General features: G+C 39.5%; 2 protein-coding genes across 5 annotated transcripts in view; one reads left to right on the top strand and one right to left on the bottom strand.

Annotated features, from left to right (window-relative positions):
* The window catches only part of LOC110064725 (transcription elongation factor SPT6-like), a 21,510-nt gene extending 16,286 nt beyond the window's left edge, over positions 1–5,224 (bottom strand). The window contains exons 1-6 of the mRNA XM_089278832.1: positions 4,896–5,224; positions 4,714–4,784; positions 4,345–4,482; positions 2,126–2,198; positions 934–1,027; positions 38–215 (exon numbers count right to left, since the gene is read on the bottom strand). Coding sequence (XP_089134958.1) covers positions 38–215; positions 934–1,027; positions 2,126–2,198; positions 4,345–4,482; positions 4,714–4,784; positions 4,896–5,121 — 780 coding nt within the window. The 5' untranslated portion in view covers positions 5,122–5,224. The remainder of the gene's footprint in view (positions 1–37; positions 216–933; positions 1,028–2,125; positions 2,199–4,344; positions 4,483–4,713; positions 4,785–4,895) is intronic.
* An 18-nt stretch (positions 5,225–5,242) lies between these two features.
* On the top strand, positions 5,243–22,227 carry LOC110064727 (N-glycosylase/DNA lyase-like). Of its 4 annotated transcripts, XR_016204020.1 has the most exons (6): positions 5,244–6,037; positions 8,829–9,005; positions 10,391–10,440; positions 15,408–15,488; positions 16,736–17,460; positions 17,770–18,458. XR_016204020.1 is itself a non-coding variant. In XM_089278834.1 (5 exons), exons 1-5 carry the CDS (start codon positions 5,314–5,316, stop codon positions 19,765–19,767), a joined length of 1,068 nt encoding a protein of 355 aa, XP_089134960.1. In that variant the 5' UTR covers positions 5,243–5,313; the 3' UTR covers positions 19,768–22,227. The 4 variants fall into 4 exon arrangements, 3 of the variants coding, with proteins under 3 accessions (XP_089134960.1, XP_089134961.1, XP_089134959.1); XM_089278834.1 differs by lacking the exons at positions 16,736–17,460; positions 17,770–18,458 and adding an exon at positions 19,732–22,227 and having other exon boundaries at positions 5,243–6,037; XM_089278833.1 differs by having other exon boundaries at positions 16,736–18,458.
* The last annotated feature ends 824 nt before the right edge of the window (positions 22,228–23,051 follow it).

Here is a 23,051-nt window from a genome sequence, read left to right as displayed (position 1 = left end):
CTGCAATACAAACACTGTCAGTTAAGCAGATACTCACTTCATAAATGGATTTCTTGGTTGACTTCTTTTTTGGTCTTCTTAGTGCACCATCTTCTTCATCCTCTTCTTCATATTCATCCTCATCCTCTTCTGACAAGAAATCATCTCTTCCATACTTCTCAAATTCGTCAAAATCAAAGTCAAGACCAAAGATATCTTGAGCTTCCATAAGAGCACTGATGGATAAATGTGACATTGTATCAACACTAACGAGTCATCATCATCATTGTATGTTTCCAAAGAGAGAAGTATACATCAATTAGACAGGGTGAAAAGACTTTCAAAAAAACCACTAGCAATATCACACAAAAGCTGACATTATACTATAATAATAATAATAATACCATAATGATAGGATTTAGTGCACAAGGCACTTATTTACTTTTAGTACTTCAAGGGAGGGCGCTTATTCAAGTCTGACAGGGCACTTATTCAGGACAGGACGCCTATTTCTTTTTTGAGAAACAATCGAATGTTCAAAACAAAACTTGAAGAGTAGATCATTCGTTTGAAGGAATAATAATTATTATGCACTCAAATGGACATAATAGTTGTGGGAAACTCAGATGAAGACCACTGTTTTTGTAATCTGGCATTATGTATGTGAGCAGTTAAGGAAGATGAACCTCTGTTGATACGTACTCTGACCGCACTGTAATATTTGAATATTTGAATAGAGGCGCTTATTAGAATGGGGGCGCTTATTGGAATAAGGGTGCTTATTAATAAAAACACATTCGAAGGGGGTGGGGGCACTTATTGGAAGGAGGGTGCTAAATCGAATAATTATGGTGATAATAATTTTTATAATAATGATGACGATGATGATAATAATAATAATAATAATAATAATAATAATTATATTAGTAAATTATGTTCCTTTTAAACACTTACGAGTCTCGCACTGTTCCGGGAAGTCTTCGCTTTTTCTTGGAATGTTTATTTATAGGGTTCCCATCGTCATCCACAATGAAATCATCCACATCATCTATAAAAATAATATAAAAAAATGTTATTGCAGGAGTAACAGAGGCACAATAATTAGCACAATATTTGCCCTAGACTTCGGAATTGGTGGTCTTGCATTTTTGTCACCGAGAGACCATTTAATAGGCTTCTCATCTCCCTATTACTGCAACAAAACTATCATATTGAGCTTCCCTTGATTTGACGACAACTTATACATTCTAAGACTAAAACAGTGTATAAGAAAGTGCAACATATAACAGCAACATTAACTTTAGAGCAATTTAATTTATACATGTACTACAGAGACATCTTGAGCTTGGTTCTACATGCAACTAATGTAACTGTGACACAGTCCACGGTACAAACTACGATACTGTAGCATTATGAGACCATGAACCACAAACATCAAAAGCTATTTCAGGTCTTTATCATCATTAGGGAGCTTAGGCAACGACGATGACAGCGCCGAGGATGACGCCTAGTAAAAAATGAATTTATATTTTACAAGCAAACTTCATGATTGTCTAGATCTGTTTGGTATGCCAATAGCTCTAAAAACATGCTTAAGCTAAACATGCAATGACGGTGTTCAATTCCCAATGGAAATACAAAAAATAAGCGGTCGTCATTCACGTTCCATAGATGATGCAGAACTTGGTCATTTCACGTTGTTGTTTTGCAAAAGACGGCAAAGAAATGTACAAAATTTGTAACGCATGCGCACAGCTATTGTTTTGCTTGTTAAACCTTTTGTTTGGTGACGTTCTCTTTGCCGTCATTGTCGCGGTTTGCTTAAGGTCCCTAATGCGCCATGAAGCTCAACTCAATTGTATGACGCAGGCACATTGGAGGTAATTCTGGCTTTATGTAAAAGAAAAAAAAAAAAAACCTAATGATATCAAACATGTAACTGTTGATATACCAGCGAAGAATCTATCCTAGAATTCTAGTTACTTTCAAAGATTGTGGAGAACAAGGAAAATTCAAACAAAGTTAGCTGTTGCACACTTTATGTAGTGAACTGGGTGCTTCATCCCAGGTAAAAGAGGAGCTTTACACCACTGCTGGCAACTGACTTGCATGTACGTCAAAGAGTCATATCAGTAAAAGGATTTACCTTCATCTGATTCAGAGTCTTCTATGTTTGCATATGTATCATCAGCTTCAGGCTGGACTGGTTCTGCTTGAACCTAAGAATGATGAAGAAAACCTTCAGCTTGGTCTGTGAAAAGTTTTCTTTGCTGAGTTATTATCACACATTCTTTCTAGATTCTAAATACCAAATGTTGCCTAGTTCACATGCTTCACATAGTTTATAATAATAAGTTTAATAATTAACTTTATGAGGGCCAATTCACTACAGCTTTGAGCAGACTGAACTTTCATGAAGTGAGCTAAATGTGATTTTTCTTTCCATTAACCCCTAACACCACTGATATAATTAAAATATATCTACTACAATCTCTAATCTGGACTACATGTATACAGATCTATAGTTGACTTTGACAAAGACATAGCTACATCTAAAGTTTTAGAATATTATCCTCTTCTCCATTCACAAGAACAAATTAAACTGTGTTCACACCAGGCTGATCACGATTGAAACGTGTTTCATTATGAAGAGTGTTCACATCAGACAGTGCATTGTGCAAATCATGGCTGAAACATGATTATTCTGAGCATCATTAAAACAACCTTGCGAGGTAGTTTCAATCACAATCAGACCAAATACATTCAAAATGGCGGATGGATGCAGAGAGGAGGCGAGTACCCAAAAAACCAAAATTGGGGCTGTTATGGGGCGAAATGTCTAGTTGAAATATGGGTCAATGAAGAAATACAACGGGAATTATCGGCAATGGGTAGAAACCAGAATATTTGGGAGAACATTGCTGCAAAACTTAAGAAGTGTAAAAAATTTATGCGAGTAACATCAAACAGCATAAATTATACATTACTGTGAATGAAAATGTGTTTGAAACCGACATCTGATGTGAACAATGCAATAAGAAACATGTTTAGGCAAAACATATTTCCTTGAAACATGTTAACTCTAATCATGTTTTGGCTTTAATGTGAACACAGCTTTAATGTGAACACAGCTTTAATGTGAACACAGCTTTAATGTGAACACAGCTTTAATGTGAACACAGCTTTAATGTGAACACAGCTTTAATGTGAACACAGCTTTAATGTTAACACAGCTTTAATGTGAACACAGCTTTAATGTGAACACAGCTTTAGCAAATCAAAAAAATACAGTTTGACTGGATGAGCCATGTTTATTAATTTTTTATGATTATTACAAGCAAAGAAGATTAATATTTGCTTTTTTTTTTCCACTCACATAATATAGTAAAAAAAATGTTAGAACTTGCTTGAAGGAAATAAATGGAAACAACAATTTCTATACAAAGCCATGATAACCTTCGTGGCAGTTTGTAGAGGTCAAAAAAGATGTGAAACCACATGTCTTTTTTACAGGGCAAAAAAGAGAACAAAATATATAATTTATATAAAAAACCTACATCAAAATTCCCATTCTGAACATTATTATTCAAAATTGGTTTTATTTGTGATAAAGAAAATTAAGAATTTTCTCAATAGTACATCTCTGTCAGGGTCATAACATAAAATACAGAGGAAGAATCTGTTTTGGAGCTTACTAACAATTCATTTATCTAAAGCATTCACTAGTATTTTTAATCCCGCTTGGATTAATTTCTTATCTGTGAAACTTTGCTTGTAAACTTAACACAAATTTAAGTCAGCAGGTAAAGTAAGTACTGAGGGTTGTCGCACCTCATTCAAAATAGCGATCAATAAGCAATCTCTGCACATATAAAGACAGAGGGGAGCATTTACATTCACCTCCTTGGGGAGAAGGAGATAACTCCAGAAAATTTTTGTTAAGGAGTGAAACCCACACCCTATTTCAGATGAAAATATGCGTGATTTTCAAAACCCTATTTGAGACCTAACCAAACAAATTGATATACAATTCCAGACCAAGAGAGCACAAAACAAATATTTTGGAGTATAATGGATTTACAACCATACTATTTAATGCTACATCTATTCTCCTACTCCAAGAGTGAGCTCTACTATATGTATCTCCTGTTATTTTTACCGTAAAATCCACAGAGCATGAACACTTCGATTTGATTTTGACATGACATTGTCACAAATCAGATGGTAAATCAAGCCAACGAGGGTTTCTTGGATATTTATCTTACATCAGATTCATTTTCCTTCAAAATGCAAAAACATGCCAGAAATAGTTTTTGTGTTCATGCTTTTCAGATTTGCACTGCAGCTATGTTCAACATTCAGTACCTCACCAGCATCTTCACCACCCTCAAAGAGTTGATTAGCAATTGCTTCTCGCTGAGTCACTGCAGAATCACCAGCAGCCTGTTCCTCCTCTTCTTCATCAGAATCAAGCAATTTCACTTTCTTTAAACGAGGCTTTTTCTGAAATAAAATATGTTTGATCACTTTGATAAATAAATAATCTATCAAGTGTTGCCTTCTTGTAGCCAAGAATTATTTTTGATATGTCAAGCGCCAATTTATAAGCTTTCATTGTTTCACGCACGATGAAGATGGAATTTTCCACATCCAGTAATATACGAGTTCTTACTAAACCGTCCTCGAGTGAAAAGACAAAGAAAAATCTTAAAATAACTACAGAGAGGTTCTCACCCGCTGTAAACGGATGCCTAAGTTCTCTTCGATCAAAGACAAATCTTCTTCGTCCAGCTCTTCGGCCTCATCTAAAACACATCACGAAAATCTTTCAAATCAGCTGAAAACACACTTACATTAATCAATTGTTAGCGAATTATATTATGATTGTTTAATTGTGTTTAATTTATATGCTGTACCCTTTCTACGTTTTCTATGATGATGTCCGTGATGAGAATCTTCTTCGTCTCCGCCGCTTTCTTCTTCTTCGTCATTTATGATGTCGTTCGCATCATCCGGCCGACCTTCGTCTTCCTCTTCACCGTCGTCGTCTTCTTCGTCTTCGTCCTCGTCGCCGTCGCTTTTTTCTGAGAGACTTTCATCTAAAGAGTCTTCCTCGGCTTCGCTGTCGCCAAATTTTGACATGACGAAGGGTAACACAAGAAGAAGCGAACACGAGGGAAAGAAGCGTTGGGAGGATTCGAGAGAAGATAGCAAAATGGCGAAAACTAAAGACGATGAAAGCTGGGCCCGAGTTTAGCTACCAGTCTACGAGTCCTGGACGCGGCACGGTTGTAGCGAAAACGAAGAGCCCCCGAAAACGAAGACCGAAGATCGATGTCGTCCCCTTGGAGAAAGCTCTGTATCAATACACCTAAAGTGAGAATTCGATTAGACCTTACCTTGCAGGGTGGACAGTCCTTCAGATGGAGGGAGACGGCACCAGGCGAGTGGACTAATGTTTTGTGTGGCTTCGTCTGGACGCTAAAACAAAGCGAAAATGATATATTCTACCGGGTGTACAAGTCAGTCATTGAAAAAAGCAAGCGAATCTTAAAAGAAACCTGTTTCTCGCCAGGAAATAAAACTGGCTGTCATGTAACCGACAAAACGTCTAACATCTATGAATCAATTTTACGAGACTATTTTCAGCTTGATGTGGATACCCACTCTCTTTTGGAGCAGTGGGGAAGTCGAGACCCTTACTTTGTTAAAGTTTCAGAGAACATGCCAGGTGTTCGAGTTCTAAGACAAGATCCGGTAGAAACTTTGTTTGCTTTTATATGTTCGTCAAATAATAATATCCCGCGTATTAGTGGAATGGTTGAAAAACTTTGTCAGGAGTATGGAGACAAGCTTGGAGACCTTGGTGGTGTTGCTTACTATGCCTTCCCTGACATGAAAGATTTGAAAGGTTCAGTAGTTGAGCAACACTTGCGATCTGTTGGATTTGGATATCGAGCAAAGTTTATAAGTCAGTGTGCAAGCTACATTCTGCAGCACCATGACAGCAAGTGGCTTGAAGGCTTGCGAAGTGTATCTTATGAGGATGCCCATGCAGGTAAGAAGCTGTTTTAAACAATTATTGGATGAGATTTTTGTGATATCCAGAATAATCAAGGTCGAGGTAGGGGTTATCAGCCGAAGCCGAAGGCTGAGGCTGATAACCGTTAACTTACTGAGACCTTGATTATTCTGGATATCACAAAAACCGAATCTAATAATTGTTTTATAATTTGTACATTGAACGAAAAAAAAATGGAAGTCGTGTTTTTGCTTCTTCACTGACAGCAAGCAACACAAAGTGCGCAAACTTGACATGATCACCCTTAGAAATAATGCACAGCGGTCATACGTGACATGATTACCTGTGACCTTGAGTGTCCTTGACATGATTATTGTATAATCTGCAGCTAGATGATGTCACAGGCACTGATTTAAAAAATTCACTGAAACATTTTCAGCCAATCAGAAAAGAGATAGTGAGTTCAATGTATAATAATAAAAGTTACTGGTTGAATTTGTTATAGAGATGGGATAATCCGTCTGGGGCAAACTTGGGCAAAGAAATAGCTTGTCGAGTAATTTGTTGGTGTATGAATGTAGCTAAACAAACAGAAAATCCATCAAGATGAACTTTCTGCTTAGGTCATCTTGATGGAGGGTGTCTCTAAAACAAAGACCTCTAAGACAAAGACCCAAAGACCCTATAACCTGCAATCAGGCATTCTTTTTTCGCAGCAGGGGGAAGGACATAAAAGAACGCCTGATACAATTACTTTTTGAGTCGTCTGCCTATAATCCAGAATCTGGACTTATTTCTGATTGGTCATAAAACAAAAGAGTTTTAAAGCCTGCCTTTCTCATTCGTTATGTGATTAGATATCTGACTTCCGGTACAATTTCCAATACAAAGCCTGGCAGCTACAGAGATAACTTGTGAACGGCAAATTTTCAGCTGGGAGGCCATGATCTTGAGTGTCTATAACTTTGTCTCTTCGACATATTAAAGAGTCTCAGAGCAGATGGATTGCATCCATAAGATCATCTGCTGAAAAGAAGAAGTTTTAGCCATTCTTCTAACGTGATTTGAGAAGAGTGTCAGTTATCAATTGATTCCGAAAGTTTCAATAACATCTGCGGTTGACCCAGTTGTGGGGGGGTCCCTTGGAATATTTATTCCCACACTTTTAAGACCTTTGTCACTTCCAATGAAAAAAAGAATCTGATGTTCCACCAATTTTTTTCAATGAATGTTTTGTTTCATGACGGAAACAGAGACATTTTAAACTGCTTTTCCCCTTTGCCTGGAAAGTAAACCTGTACATTGTGCTTTGTCGTTTTTGCACTTCCAACCAACCGTATGAATTTCCAGTGAAATCTGATTGGCTCACATTTATAGTATGGCACAAGATAACATAGTTTATAACAGGTAAGCAATTAAGGGGCAGTAGGTGACTCATGAGGTAAATGTATCAGGTGTTCTTTTTTTCCCAAAAAAAATGCCTGATCACAGGTTAAAGAGCCTACATGTAAAACCCTAAAACAAAGGCCCCCCTAATTTAAGATGTTTTTACCATTAGTGGGGGTTTACTCTTTCTTCATCCAGCCAAAACAACTAATTTTCGTGACGCCGCCCAATATGAGAATATATTTTTCTCCCAACTAGCAACCAATATACTGTGATAATGTCATCTCAAAATAGCATTCTGTTTAGAACCATGATTTAAACAATTGTTGAGAATAATAAATGCAAAAAATGCGACACTTCTTTCGATTAAATATAAAATCCTAGTACATGCGAAGAGTTGCAATAGATACCAGCAAGTATTGATTTTTTCCATTTGCTGGCAAGTTACTTGAAAAATTAGACTTTTAAGCGGCTCTTTCTATTTCTAAGAAACTAAATAAATTCTTCAGTGTATCTAAGTAAAGTTTTCCAAAGTATGAAACAAAGAAAAAGTGGCAGAATTTAGACAAATTTCTCCTCATTCAAACTCATTAACTTTTCAAAATTAAAGTGGTTTTGCCATCTAGCGTGAGCTAGCTTGGGCAGTGACTCACAAACCAACTAAATTGAGTGATTACGACAGTTACCTGCATTCATCGCCCACATAAAGCTCCCTTTTACATTAAATAGCTCGTACAGATGATCTAGTGTGCAGTGAAAGTTGTCTGAACTGTGCAAATGGCAATAAGTAAAAGATTAGTGGCTTTCTTGTTCTTTTTCATCATTATCGATAAGACCACCAACAAAAGCCCTTCACAATGCCTTTAATTAACAATCGTCTGAACTAGGGAACTAATAATAATAATTATAAGGCAGGTCTGAAACAGGGTTTTGATTTACACCCCTACCAAATCTTTCTGGGAGTACCTTCTCCTCTCATAAGAATTTGTTTCTTGGCTACATTTGTTGTTCCATATGCAGTTCAAATAGTTTGAAGAGAACAGGGCAAATAAAAAAGGAACCTGTAAGCGACCAAAGTCAAAGAGCTTGATGAAAAAATTGCCAGGTATTGAAAGAATTAAAAAAGACTTACTAGACTTCAACAAATCTTCCAGGTATCCCAGGCTGTGGATTGAGCAGTTTTTGATTTGACCCTGGTTCTGTTTAGGATCACTCATTTGTGTTCTTGGGCAAAACACTCTACCTACTCTACTCTACCCTGTAATTTACTAGCATCCCATCCAATTGGGAGTGGAAGTCCTAGTCCTAGTTGCTTAATGCTATAGCTTTTGCAGTATAGGATATGCTTGGCCCAAAGCAGACATAAAGTTAAACTGTAAATATTACATGTAACTGGAATTATTTTTTCTGTTTCAACTTATCACTCTGTGCCATTCCACAGCACTTTGTCAGCTGCCAGGTGTGGGAGCTAAGGTGGCAGACTGTGTGTGTCTTATGTCACTTGACAAGCATGAAGCTGTCCCTGTTGACACACATCTCTGGCAGATAACTACAAAGCACTACATGCCGCATCTTGTGAAGACAAAGTCTCTAACAGCTAAAGTTTATAAGCAGATAGGTCAGTAGTTAACTGTTTGGACATTTTCAGCCTGGATATGAACCAAATTAGCTCCAGTCTACTCAAAAAGGCATTTGTAGATCCAGTCAGTGTAAAATGCAGAGTGCAGACTGCAGACCAGGGCTCAAATGCAGACTGCAGACTTTTTCACTGATTCATGTTACCATTCCCATCATTGAGAGCTAACCATAAACAGGCTAATTGGAGCATTATTCTGGCTAACCAGGGTGTAGACTTGTATTAAGATTAGCCAGAATAACGCTGCTTACAAGCAGTTAGCATTTGATAAATGAAAATAACACAATAAATACTTAAAAAGTCTGTAGTCTGCAGTCTGCATTTTACCCCTGATCTGCAGTCTGCATTTTACCCTCAGCTGGCATTTTACCCCCGGTCTGCAGTCTGCAGTTTGCACTCTGCAGTCCGGAGTCTGGGTTTTACACTGAATGAAACTGAATCTTTGCAGACCAGTCCTCTGATGTAGAGTTGTCTGCCATGTGCATTTAAGGGGCTATGTGATCAATGGTGTGTAGTGCATTTGAGGAGTTATTTTTGATTTTGTGTCAATGTGTATTCAATCATAAATGGCTTTACAAAGTTTACAATCTGCACAGGTTGATAGTCTGTAAAAGACTGTTTTCAATCCGTATATGGATTTGAAAAAAATTTTGTGTTGTATTTAAGGGGACTTAAATATTTTCTCATGCTTTACATGATACAAAATGTTGATCATTACAGAGACTGACATTACCAACCGTGGCTGAACTGTCTTTAAAGCTTAAATGACTCAAATGAGTGTTTAAGGAGTTTAAAAAGGGATTAAAGTACCGGTATATAGATTTATTGAATAAAACTTAGTCCTTAATTGCAAACTATTTTTGTCCTTGAAAAGTTCTTTAGATGTCCTGTAATTTTGTTTGTCTGAAGTCGTATGAACCATAAACATCCTTAATGGAACAACAGGGTAGTATCTCACTATGTAGACTGAACAGGCCTAATCAATAAACTGGCTCAGAAAAGTGAGACAAAATCACCTGAAGAATCGAGTGAAGTGTTAGATGGACCCTCACCCAAAATGGCTGGTTGTAAATATAAAGAATGTTCGATTTGCACTGTACTCAATAATTTTGATTACATGACTCCAATTAGGTAGATCTAATTCACTGTAATGTAGGGTATTCTTTCCTTTCAGAGCAGGTCAGTAGGAAATCCAATATGTACCTAAACTTGAATTGCTCTTAGTCTCTCAATTCTATCATTACAGTCAGAACTTAAATGTTTCATATTTACACTTGTTACTGCGTTTCAGGTGCAGAGGGTGCATCATTCTTTGCTACGTTATATGGTGACCTACACATATACCGGTATTTCTCTTTTATCTTCAGGTGATCATTATAGGGATCTGTTTGGAGAATATGCAGGATGGGCACAATCAGTAAGATATATCTCATATCATTTAGTGGTCCTCTTTGCAGTCATTGTTAGGGCTCGCAATGTAACACTTCCTCTTCCAACAACAGCTGCTTAAGGTGGCTCACAACAGTTTCCAGCACTTTCCAGCAGTTACACCTTGACGGAGCAAAACTACTATCTTTGTCAAGTGATTCTGCAATAAAGGCATCACATAAACACCCAATCATTGGTCAGCAAGTTGCGCTCATCTTCAAGAAAACAATACAACAATACAACCTGTTAAATGCAAGCTTAGGAGGAGGTGTAAATACAGAAATCTCAGATTGTAATAGTGTTATTTACTTGGTTTAGGATATGGAAAACTGAACTTTTTAATTCAAATAACTGCCTAATTTATACAAATGTGCGGTGGTTGTGCTGTATGCTAATTACGTGGTTGTGCGTGCTGTGCAGTAGGTGCTGGTGTGAAGGTGTGACATATTTACATGGTGTAACACCTCTCCCTTTATGAGAGCTTAAGTTATAATAGAAAATCCATTAGACCTGTTCATCAAATGTCATGTCTCAAGAAAGTCTATTTTGACAGTACACTCTTAGCTAGTTCTTTCATAGTCCATAGCAAAGTCCCTGAATCTTGAGTGAGGGCTTCGCTGTCTCATTGAACGGCGTAACGTAGAAATAGGCTCTTGGTCACTTTAAGGTGCAGGTTCCTGCTCCACTAGTTGATCCGTTTCTGTAAGCTCACTTTCAGGCAAGGATACAGTTTCCAAGCGGTCCTCGAGTTTGTCCTCTGGTTCAGACTTTGCCTCTCTAATCTGTGTGTGATTCCTTCTAACTGGTCCCGTTGAGGTGTTTACAGTGTAAGACCTTGGTGCTGTGCTTCCAATAACTTCACCATATATCCAAGGTTGGTGCTTGTTTCCAGGCCTCGGCTTTACAAACACTTTTTCCCCCTTGGAGAACTCTCTAAGAGGCTGCGAAGCCCTCTTGCTGTACTGAGCCATTGATCTTCGTCTTCTTTCTACGATGTCTCCATGTACTAGACTTGGGGACGCTGTCTGTGGGGTGAGTTGATGGTGTGCTGTGGGGATGATGTCCTTGAGTCTTCTTGACATGAGACGTTGTGCTGGGGAGTAGTTGTAACCCTGCTGAGGAGTTTTTCTGTATGCTAGGAGAGCCAGATAAGGATCCTCTTTCCGAGACTTCTTCAAGATGTTCTTGGCAATCTTAACTGCTGACTCCGCTTTCCCATTTCTCCGGCTGTAGTATGGCGATGATTTGACTATGGTGAAACCGTATTCTCGAGCAAACCTTGAGTATTCGTGACTTTCGTATTGAGGGCCATTTTCGGTTATCAGCTCATCTGGGATCCCATGGCGAGCAAACTGTCACTTCATTGCTCTGATCACTGTGTTGGCCGAGGTGTTTCCGCTGAGAGAGTCAAGTTCAATATAGTCACTGTAATGGTCGATCATTGCGAGGTAGTTGTTTCCATCCAACCGGAAGAGATCAGCACTTATTTTTGACCACGGTCTGATTGGTATTGTGTGAGATTTCATCGGTTCTTTTGGTCGCTCGCTAACATATCGGGCACAAAGTCCACATGCTTGCATTCCAGGCCAGAAGAGAGATTCGCGAGCTCTTCTTATGCTGCTGTTGGCCTCCTGGTGTGCTGTATTTTCTGCAACATCTCTTCTCGTAACGAGGAAGGGACAATAACTTGGTGAGAGCGATAGGCCACGCCATCGTAAACGGAAATCTCGTCTCTAAAACTCCAATATTGTCTTAGATGCTCCGGCGTTTCCTTCCTTTCTGCAGGCCACCCACTAGCTACCACATCGCACAGGGATGCCAGGACCGAATCCTTGGCGGTCTCTTGTTTGATTTGTTGCATGGTTTCAGATGTGACTCTGTTTGGCTCAATATCCATCTCGGCTATTTCCAACCGGAACACCTCGTATTCTTGCTTAGCATCGTGCTAAAGGGTAGCCAGCGACAGGTGCACGAGATAAAGTGTCAGCAACGTAAAGTTCCTTTCCTTTCTTGTACCGAACTGAAAACTGATATCTTTGTAGTTTGAGCATCATTCGCTGCAGTCGGCGAGGTGCTTTGCTGAGAGGCTTCTTGAAAATTGTCTCGAGCGGTTGATGATCTATATGTACCGTGATGTCGTGTTTCCCATAAAGGTACTGGTGCCACTTATCCATGCAAGAGACAATGGCGAGACACTCCTTTTCAATTTGAGCGTAATTCTTCTCGGTGTTGTTCAGTCTGTGCGATGTGAAACAGACAGGCTGATCGTTCTGTAACAGCACGCCACCGATTGCGTCTTCAGAGGCATCCACTTGCAGAGTTACGGGGAGAGTAGGATCGTAGTAGCGTAGCGTAGTCGCTGATGCAATGAGATTCTTGGCGGACTTGAATGCGTTCTCATGGTTGCTTGACCACAGGAATGTAGAATTCTCTTTTGTCAAGTCTCTCAGTGGAAGAACTGTTTCCGACAAGTTGTGGCAGAACTTGCTTAGGTACTGGCACATGCCAAGAAAGCGCTGCACCTCAGCCTTATCAGTGGGCGTTGGCATCTTGTGATTGCGTCTACTTTGGCCGGGTCCGGTTCGACCCCTTTATTTAAACTGAAGTTTTTTCGCAGGCAGACGGAGATTCTGCTTGCTGCACTTCTCTAATAGGCTCGTGAGATTTTTGTCGTGATCCAGGTCAGCTTCCTCTTTTGAATTGCCACAACCGAAGACTCAGATATCGTCGGCAATTTTTATTACTCCTTGGAAACCATCTAAGAATTCGTGTTGCCCTCGTTGATACCCTTCAGGTCCAGAGGCTATCCCAAATGGCATCCTGGTGTAGCAGTAGCGACCGCTTGGCCCCTGAAACGTGGTAAGTAAGGATGATTCTTCGTCCAGCTCGATGGTGTGAAAGTCCTCTAAGACGTCAACAATAGTGAAAACTTTTGCATTTGTTAGAAGTGGGAGCTTTTCTTCAATCGTGGGTATTGTGTACTTGGGTCTTTGGATGGCCCTGTTGATGGTCTGGCTTGGATCAATGCATATTCGAAGTTTCCCGTTTGGCTTTTCTTTCACCAGGATGTTTGAGAGCCAGTCTGTGGGTTGTGTGACTAGTTTTATGATGCCCTCGTTAGAAAGTCTCTCTAACTCTTCATTTACTCTGTCCAGCTTCGCCACGGGAACTCGACGCACTTGGGCGTGCACTGGCCTGACATTGGGATCGAGCTTGATGTGCATGGGGGTTCCTCGAGGACTTCCACGCCTTGGCCTGAATACGCTCGAGTAGCACTGTAATACATCATCCTTCGTCAGCTTTCCTAGTGGTGGAGCTGGTTGCGGATTGTGCGAAATTTCTACTTCAACTGCGTTTGCTGTCTCGTCAGCGTACACCTTAAAGTAATTGAGGGCTTGTGCATCTCTTCCACTGAGAAGCGCTGGTTTCTCATCTGGAACGTTTACCACAAGGAAATCTATGGTGTGAATCCTGCCCCTTCTCTCGCAGCACAAGGTCACCTGGCCTTCAGGACGCATAGTTTCACTTCCATACGTGTTTATCTTGCTTCTGGTCCGACGAATTTCTGCGTTAGGAAATAGCTTTCTCAGAAGACTGCTGGGAATGGTATTGCAAGTGGATGCAGAGTCGATCTGCGCCTTCACGACTTTTGTTTTCTCTCCATGTATCAGGTGCAGATTCGCAAAATATTTTCTTGCAAACTGTGGGGTTGTATCGCACTCCGTAACGAAGGCTTCCTCGTTTGTGTCTTCGGAGATAAAATTGGATTGCTGCTGTCGAGCTTGTTTTCGTGTTCCACCCCTGCAGACGCGCGCGAAATGGCCAGTGATACCACACTTTCCACATTTTTTCCCCATTGCAGGGCAGTGTTGCTGACGGGGCTGTTGATGTTTCCCGCCACACCAAAAACACTGTGACAACTGGGGCGATTTGGTTGTGCAGTTAATCTGCTCCTGCTGTGTGTTTCTGGCTGTTTTCATTAGCTGATTCGCGAACGTGGTTGCCTCGAATGTTTTGGCGACTTTGTCCACTTCGCGTAGTTTGACCTTTGCCTTGAGTGGTTTTATGCCTGTATCCTTTCCCGATTAGCTTCACTCGAAGGGCATCCGACGTTAGGCCGGCGATAAATTGGTCCCTCAAGAGTTCGTCCGCAAAGTCTTGGTATTCGCATTGTGCCGCTTGATTTCGCCTTCTCGTCTCCCATGACGCGATCAACTCAATTTCTTGTCGCAGTAGGCGAAGGACCTTTTGTCCTTCCCCTAACACTCCAACACTAGCGCCATAATATTCTTTTAACGCATTGAGTGATTGACAAAACCGTGAAGTTTCTTCAAATCGGCTTCGCTTAAACCTATACTGTATTTATACACCGTTCTAGCCGCAGGAAACAGAGATGCCCTGAGGCATGCCATGGCTTTATCCAGCTTGGTCCACTTGGCTTCGTCGGTTTCTTTCGATGTATCGTACCAATTTTGCATTATGCAGTAATCTATCAAATCCTCGATGTAGGTTTCAAGGTCCTGCTTTTCGTCTCCCGTTGTTTTAAATTCCGGAAACGGTGTGTTTGAAGTCATCTTGAGCTATCTTGGTTTAAACCGCCTCCACCGCTGCCACCATGTTATTTACTCGGTTTAGGATATGGAAAACTGAACGTTTTAATTCAAATAACTGCCTAATTTATACAAATGTGCGGTGGTTGTGCTGTATGCTAACTACGTGGTTGTGCGTGCTGTGCAATAGGTGCTGGTGCGAAGGTGTGACATATTTACATGGTGTAACAATAGAAATTAAACCTTTTCACTGCATAAAAAGTATATACACATAGCTCTCTACTTTAGTAAGTTGTAAGGTATATAATTTTCATAAGCACGTCAAGTAATTAATTAGTTAATCAATTAAAACTAAACATAAGGCGCCTTTTGCACGTCTTCAATGCTAATTTTGGTATATTTACAGGTTCTTTTTGCTGCTGATTTAAAGAGATTTCAAGATATTCAGAGTGTTACTCCTGCCAACTTGAAGTCATCATCTGGTAAGGTAAGTACATTTACATTAAGTAACTGCTAGATGATTGTCAGAGTTGATCAGGGACAACTCTAGTTTATATAATCATCTTACAGGAACCTAGTCACTAGTAACAGCTTATTGATTTTTAAGATATTGGTTTCTGACGATCGAGGTACTAATTAACAAATTATACGGTGAGAAATACAATGTATATTTGTGATGGCAACAAGGTTTTTTTCTTTGGACATGTCAGGACTAATTTGAATAGTAAAAAGTTCACAATGAAAAGCTCGTGGCATTGTAGTCATATCAGATGTTTTCTCTTGCATACAGTTGTATCATAAATTGTATCAACTCATGAATTTGAAAGCAGCATTTTATTAGTTACACAACTTGGTTGGATTACGAAATATCTTAGTGAAGATGCAACAGAAACTCAGATATTTGTGCATTTGCAACTAGCATTCTTGTTTGCGGGGACCCAAGTCCCACTGTAGTTCACCCTGACTTTCCTACTCCACTGTTACCCACTCCCCATGGACAAAGACCACAGGGGTTGAACTTTGGGAAAATATAGGGAATCTCTAAAAAGGGGAATCTAAAAAGGTTTTGAAATTTAACGTTTAGTGATTAGTACTGAGAGCTGATCTACAGATGCGATGTTTTTGCCTATTTTCTTGTGTTGTTACAACAGATATATCTACCAATCTACTGAGCGACTGTTGTGGTAAAAATGAACAGTCGATTGTTTTTCGCATTATTTGACTTGATGCTTGTTAAAAATTTCAGCCGGAACAGAATAGTACATCTTGTTGATGTAATGTTTGCACCAGTGCCCAGCCAGTGTGGCATGATTTAACTCGATCAGTTGATCTGTAAGACTACATGTGTGATCATTCTTGAGATGACCATTCCCCAAGGGTGGATCTGGGGGGAGGGTGTAGGGGTGCATCCCCCCCACCCCTGAGATGAAGCTTTCTTCGTATTCGCTTTTAAAATTTGTTTTCCTCACCAGTCAGTTACGCCATTCCTTAAGGGTGCGCCTCCTCCTAAGAAAAATCCTGGATCCGCCCCTGGTCCCGATACACATTTCTTAGCCAATAGCTCCTTCTTATTATATACATGTAACTTGGAGTGAGCAGTTGTTGTGGTTTTCCGTACTTTGCTTTCTTACATTTCTTGCCTGGTTACATTGTGTATTTTCAAGAGCTTTCTCACTCTCTTTATAAAAACGGGTGGGGTACTGTAGTAATTTGTATCTGGCTTATTTGTTGTAGAGATCTGTGGAATCCCAGCCCCTAGCAAAGAGCAGCTACAAGCCTTCAACAAAAAAGAAAAAGAAGGCTTCACAATAACCTGAGTACACTGATGCCCCTATTTATTTCCACACGCCATCTCACCACCACCATGTTTCAACAGCTCATCATATTACTTGTTATACAGGAAAATACAACAACACATCTTGAATGCATACTCTCTACTTCTTGTGGTTGATCAGATCAACCACATAACTTTACTATTAACCATGGTTCTATCTCCATCTCCTTTTTCAGAAGAGCAACATTCCTGTTTGAATTATCCATATACTAAGTTTAAGAATAAAATGAGACATTTGTGACATTGTTTGCCGTAAAAAAGATTTTTTGTCGGTTCTTGGCGGTCAAAACAATGATAAAACGCTTGACATTTCACAACTCAATGTCCAAAAAAAAAAAAAATAGAGTACAACGTGTACCATTAAAGTTCAATGCTTAGAACTTGAGAGGTTCACACCAGTATCGGTTACCCGTTGGAATAGAATTAAACAAACTTTGCTACGGAAGTATAAAAACACATGAACTTTATGCAACGCCACAGCTAGCAATTAAACATCTGTCTATTCCATTAGTATTTTAAGTTTTATCGACTTCTATTAAAACCCCAAGAGAAGCTAGTTAGTGTTCGGGTCCCCTGTGCAGCGTGGTTGAAACTCATATTTCCAAAATCAATAGCACCAAACGCTGTCAATTAGTCGTCGGTTTTATACTTGTCTTTCGTAGCCAAAATTGATTAACCCGCAAACTGCATGAACCGTTAAGTGTATAGAATGGAGTAGTGTCCAAAGTACTGCTAGCTACTTAACACAACACCTACCTGAAAAATGAACCAAATGTTGTATCATGATGTGAATCTGTAGCAGCCTGGTGCTTGTGATCGCCTGGTCCCCCGGGGAGGTCTGGTCCCTCTGGGAAATTGGGAAAGGAAATAATATCCTTATTGTGGATTTCCACGATACACATTTAACCGACATGTAGCTAACATAAAACCCCAGGTCACTCATATCATTTCAGTCTAAGTCCTTTTTGGCAAGGCAATTCTCAGAGAAAGTAGCTTACAGTCCATTAAACCAGTCGGCGAGAATAAATTCCGGGTAATTCGCGTATTGCTCCAGAGTTTAGACTGCTCTCACGCTAGGCTGTGTACAGGCTACTCTCATGTTAAAAATAAAATATAAAGTAAACAGAATGCAAGCATTACACTTGCGGTAGCATCACGAATGCAATTCGATCTGGCTTGATGCTCTGATCTGACCTATGGTATCTATACTATACAGTGAGGTATTGATCATAGACCTAACAATTGTAAGCTATACCTGTTTCCTTATTCGCAGAAAATGCGCTTTAGACCAGGTTGGTTTTTAATCCACTCATTGTTATCTTTAGATTTTTCTACGTGGCTGAAACCCGTTACTTCAACGTTTTAAGCCTGTTATTTGTTGTCAATCCTTTGATTTATTAAGAGTACTACAATAATTGCTGCCTACAGGCGCTGAATTAGAGAATTTTTGCAAGATACTTCTGGTAGAAATCCATTTTTCGTTTAACTTTATTCGCGTTTAATGTTAAATATTTATGTTTTTCAAGTAAAAATGAAGCAAGTGATTAAGTAGACTACAAGAAAGAGGCAGAACTATCTCTTTGAAATAAATAAGTAAATAAAAGAAACTCTCTTTATAGAGAATTCCCGGCTCTTGTGAAGTTGCTGCACTGTGAACAGTTCCCCTTGTCAGTCGAGGACCGCCGAGTGGGAAAGAATGGCAGCGTGAAAACATTGGGCTTCTCCATACAGTAAAAACCCGCGTGTGAGAAGCTAGTGGTTTAAGAACCTACTGGCAGAAATTTGCCGTTTTAATATCCAAAAATATAAGAACCTGTTTACTGTTTAGTCAAGTAAGATCAAGCACGTTCTTATATGTGGGTTACAGCTAAATTATAATAAACAGTTTAGCCAAGGAGCTAGAGTGACTAAGATTGCAAATTTATATAACAAGAAATTACATAATACAATTGTGAATAAATACTGGATATGTGTTTTTTTATTATTATTTTGCTGGTGAGCAACAACTATATCTCCTTCATAGAAATTAAGATCTTGGTCTGAATTGCCAAAATACAAGAATCTATTTTGCCAGACTTCCAAAACTGTAGGTTCTTACACGCGGGTTTTTCTTATACAGTAGGTCGAGACAGATTTTGCTCGGCAACGTTTGAGCAGCTTTAACGATTTTGAGCAACTTTTTCGATTCTGAGCAACTTTTCGGACAGTGAGCAACTTTACAGCATGTTTTCTAAAAGGTAGCATATTTTGGGCAAATATTCACTATTTCGAAATCACATTCATTAGTAATCGATATTTTAACACGTTTTTGGAAATTCACAGGAATTTCACCAGAAGCTCTCTTACGTTTTGATCGGTACTTTGTGTTGATAGATTCCAAATATGGATATGCCGGATGTGACTCCATTTCCAGAATGGGAAAATATTAAAATATTCCAAATATTCCAAAGACTACATTGAGGAATCCGTAGTGATCAGGTACAATAGTTGCCAGAGAAAGCACTAGGGTGAGTCCAGAGTTATTGCTTGGTCTTCACGAAACTGTAACTGAACTGAAACTACTCTTTTTGTTGTTGTACAGAAACAGAGCCGGCTTGCTGCTCTTCGATTTCAGCAAAGCAGCTATAAAAAATTTTTAAGGCAACTTTTGCGATTTGAAGCAACTTTTGAGCAACTTTTGGGGATATTTTTGAGCAACTTTTTAACATTTTTTAAGCATAATCTGTCTAGGCCTTCTGTACAGTAGTGTGAGTCGTCCCACAATGTTCTGCACACGAAGCCAGCGTTGCGTGATGGTCGTATTAATACCTTATATGGAGTGGTACTTGTCAACATCCCTGATCGCTCCGCCGTTCAATATAAAGTTGACATGCACATTTTCCTACCTTGCCTCCAGGTGAAGGGCGGGAAACGGGAAGCTCCGGATGGTTAGGCGGAAAAATACAGAACCGCTCCCTCAAGTCCAACGTCCAACAGGCCCAAATCTCCACGCGCTCCGTGCTTCAAGCAAGAATCCACAGGTCCTGGAGACGAGGCGAGACATCAGTAGGTCTTCAAGGATATCTGGAAAGGAGAATTCCTTGGCCCCTTAGACATTTTAAACGATATTTATCATTATTTTTGTTGTTTCTTATAACCTTGATTGAAGATGGAAAGATCTGATCACTGCGCGCGCGACTTTATAAATCTCGTCATCACGCTTAATATGATAATGAGGTTTTGTGACGAAACAAAGGAAAGTTAAATCTTCTCCGCAAAGAAGCCCACTACAATAAGCAATCGTGATCATTTCAAATGATCGCGATCGCTTACTGTAGCATCTTCGCTGCACAGAAGCCCTGTCGCTATTTTTTTTCAAGTGATTTGAAAAAAACAAAACAAATGTAAGATCAAGGTAAGTCAAACGCTGAAAATTTTAAAAACAGTGACGCGCTGGTGCGATAGAACACAAGGACAGACGACAAAAACTTTTTGTACTGAAAGGTAGAAGATTCGCCAGTCTTCGGTTAAACGCAGTTTAAATTCATTATGTTAGAGCTACACTAACTGACAATCAGATGGCAATGAACGTAAAAAAGTGAATCGTGCAACGAAAAGGGAAAACTGAGCAAAATACATGAAAATAAAGCCTCGCGCGCTGGACCATGAAAATCACATGGCCACGAACCAAAACCAATACCAATTTAACACACGTGCATTTCTTTTCACAGTGACAAGTTATGAAAAAACAAAAAAGGAAGCTTTAAAACTGTAAAGGTAAATCGTTCGTATTGCCTTAGTTTTTTTGAAATGGAGTTTTTTTTCTTAGGAATGCAAAGTGCGCTAGGTATAAGCTGAAGCAAGCGCTCGTGCAAATGACGTAGCATGAACCGACCGACAAACGATGTAATCGAATTTTTCCAACTTAATCTGCCGTGTGAAATAGAGCTGTGTAGAACAGACATGGAGAAAGGAATTTGACAGGAAAGCGACTGAAATGAAACCGAGGCTGCATGATTTCAGATTTTTTCGCGAAACCCATTCAAAGCAACAACCGACAAATAAACGTTTGTGTAAGATACATGAATGAAGTTTCTTGTGGAAAAAATCATTTCACATGTTAGTCCGATTAACGGAAATTTAAATAACCTTGAGAAAAATTAATTTAGCTTAAGGTTAGTTTTATACGTTGTTTGTCAACTAGATACCGATTTTAATTATTAAAGGCTGATATCACTAGCGACGGAGTCATAAGCTCGACGGAATCGGAGTCGGTGAATCAGAACTTTTCCACTTTCTTCCCATTCTGCCTTCGACTCCGTCGCTTATGATCTACTGAAACTACATTGTCGGGGTCCGAAGTAGAAATTACAAGAACCAACCAATCACGATGCCTGGAATTGAGCATTGTTAAATTCTTCGGATTTTGCTCGCGGCTCCGGGAATGTGGTCCTCACTAGATAGTATGCGACGGAGTCATAAGCGGAGTCGGTATTCTGCTCTCGATTCCGCTGGTGTGATTTTTGTTGACTTGATCGCAGAGCTCTGCGCTTCTGATAACGATTCCGGCTCCGTTGCTTGCGAAAACAAGCCTTCAGTATATCCACTTGACAGTAGGGAAATCCAACTCGGAACTCGGAACTTGGAACTCGGAACTTGAAACTCGGACAGGACTCGGAAGACCGGTGGGAATTGAGCCGAAAAACGGAAATAGGAGCGGCTTTTTTTATTGTCATTCCTTCGAGTGTATCCTTAGAGATTGACTGCTGAAATAGCGGCATTTCGTCATGAAAACCCTGAGACCAAAATCTTTGAATTATACCCCTAAGCGAGGTGACGAGCATCCTCAACCATGTAATATGAAAGTCCCCCCTTCGCCGGCTGCCAACCAGACGTGCTTATTATTTCCCCTTTCTCATCTGCTGAAGAATGATGAAACCAATCTTTCCTTTGTAATCGCGCCAAACAAGTTAGGTTCGTCATCTACCGAAAAGACATTTCCGCTTCCTCTTCTGCGGTCAACCAGACGCCGCATGAAAGAAACTAATTCTAAGTCTGTCATTTCTCTTTTCTCAGAAATGCTCTTTGACAACTGCCAAACAATTATCTGTTTCGAAATATGGCCGGGTAACAACACATCTCTTATGATATCTGCCAACCTGGCGTCACCTTCCTCGTTTATTGACCGCAGGACTCTTCCGCAATCTGCCGACAAGTTTTAACTTGGCGGGATAAATGTCTGATCGACAGTTGAAACTCTTTCCTCAACTGTTTTTTTTTCCTCCTTTATTGAATGTCTTCTTCAAAAGCTATTATTGTATTACAGTTTCTTTTTTATATCTGTGTGTACTTATTAAACTTCTTACATGTAAAGTTTTATATATGTCCTTATTAAAATTACTTGTATGCATTATTTTTATGTATGTTTGTGAATTAAATTACTTACAAGGTAGTTCCATATAGTTAACTAAAAGTAGTGAATTAATTATCGCCACTTAAAGACAATTTTTCATAGGATTTCCATTTATTACGGAAAGAGATAATTCTATTAGATTTGAAAGCAATATATATTTCAGTTTCGTATTTGTTTTTAAGAATTCTCCTAAAGTGACTAATCGACGGTTTAATATCTTTATGCCTACAACTCCATAAATAGCTCTTACCTAGAATTAGTACAAAATTGACTAGAACCATCCCCTCCTTCAAGATTCCTATGACAACGTCACTTAGCAAGAGGCATCTGCAACTACTAATATTATTCAAAATGTTGGCAATAACATCCATCCAAAATGAGTACGAAAAGGGACAGGTAAATAATACATGGTTTCTAGTCAGTTTCTTTGGTATCTTGACAAAAGGAACAGTTAGGGCTTGGCCCATTCCGGGAATGTAGCCTATTTTAAAAAGGATTTCATTGGTAAAAAGAATGGAGTTCATTACTTTGTATTGAAAAGATCTTAAGTAGGGTTCGCTAGAAACTCTTATGGGCAACGTAAAGGCTTCCGAAATACAGTTATCTTCCAAATCAAATTCTTCCGCTATCTTAGCCCATTTCTTTGGCTTCCCATACTTAAACTTTATGAGCCGTTAATGAGCCGTAAGGTCACGCCTCCAGCTTAGCTCTTCCGAGTCTGGTGAGTATTTGAACACCACTACCAGTATGTTAGGACCATTACCGACGGAAACCTTGGATGAGATCCCGCCCTCCGATCCAGCCCCATCTTGTTCCATTCCTTC

The sequence above is a fragment of the Orbicella faveolata genome, unplaced genomic scaffold (assembly GCF_042242905.1).
Source record: "Orbicella faveolata isolate gen_17 unplaced genomic scaffold, um_ofav_v1 contig_47, whole genome shotgun sequence".
Lineage (NCBI taxonomy): Eukaryota > Metazoa > Cnidaria > Anthozoa > Scleractinia > Merulinidae > Orbicella > Orbicella faveolata.
Note: the sequence above shows the minus strand (reverse complement) of the source record. Positions and strands in the feature narration are given on the sequence as shown.

Coding starts and splice junctions, on each gene's coding strand:
- LOC110064727 (XM_089278833.1), top strand. CDS start 5,314: ATGTCGTCCCCTTGGAGAAAGCTCTGTATCAATACACCTAAAGTGAGA. Junction 9,006..10,390: donor TAAAGTTTATAAGCAGATAG/GTCAGTAGTTAA, acceptor TTTTATCTTCAG/GTGATCATTATAGGGATCTG. Junction 15,489..16,735: donor TGAAGTCATCATCTGGTAAG/GTAAGTACATTT, acceptor TATTTGTTGTAG/AGATCTGTGGAATCCCAGCC.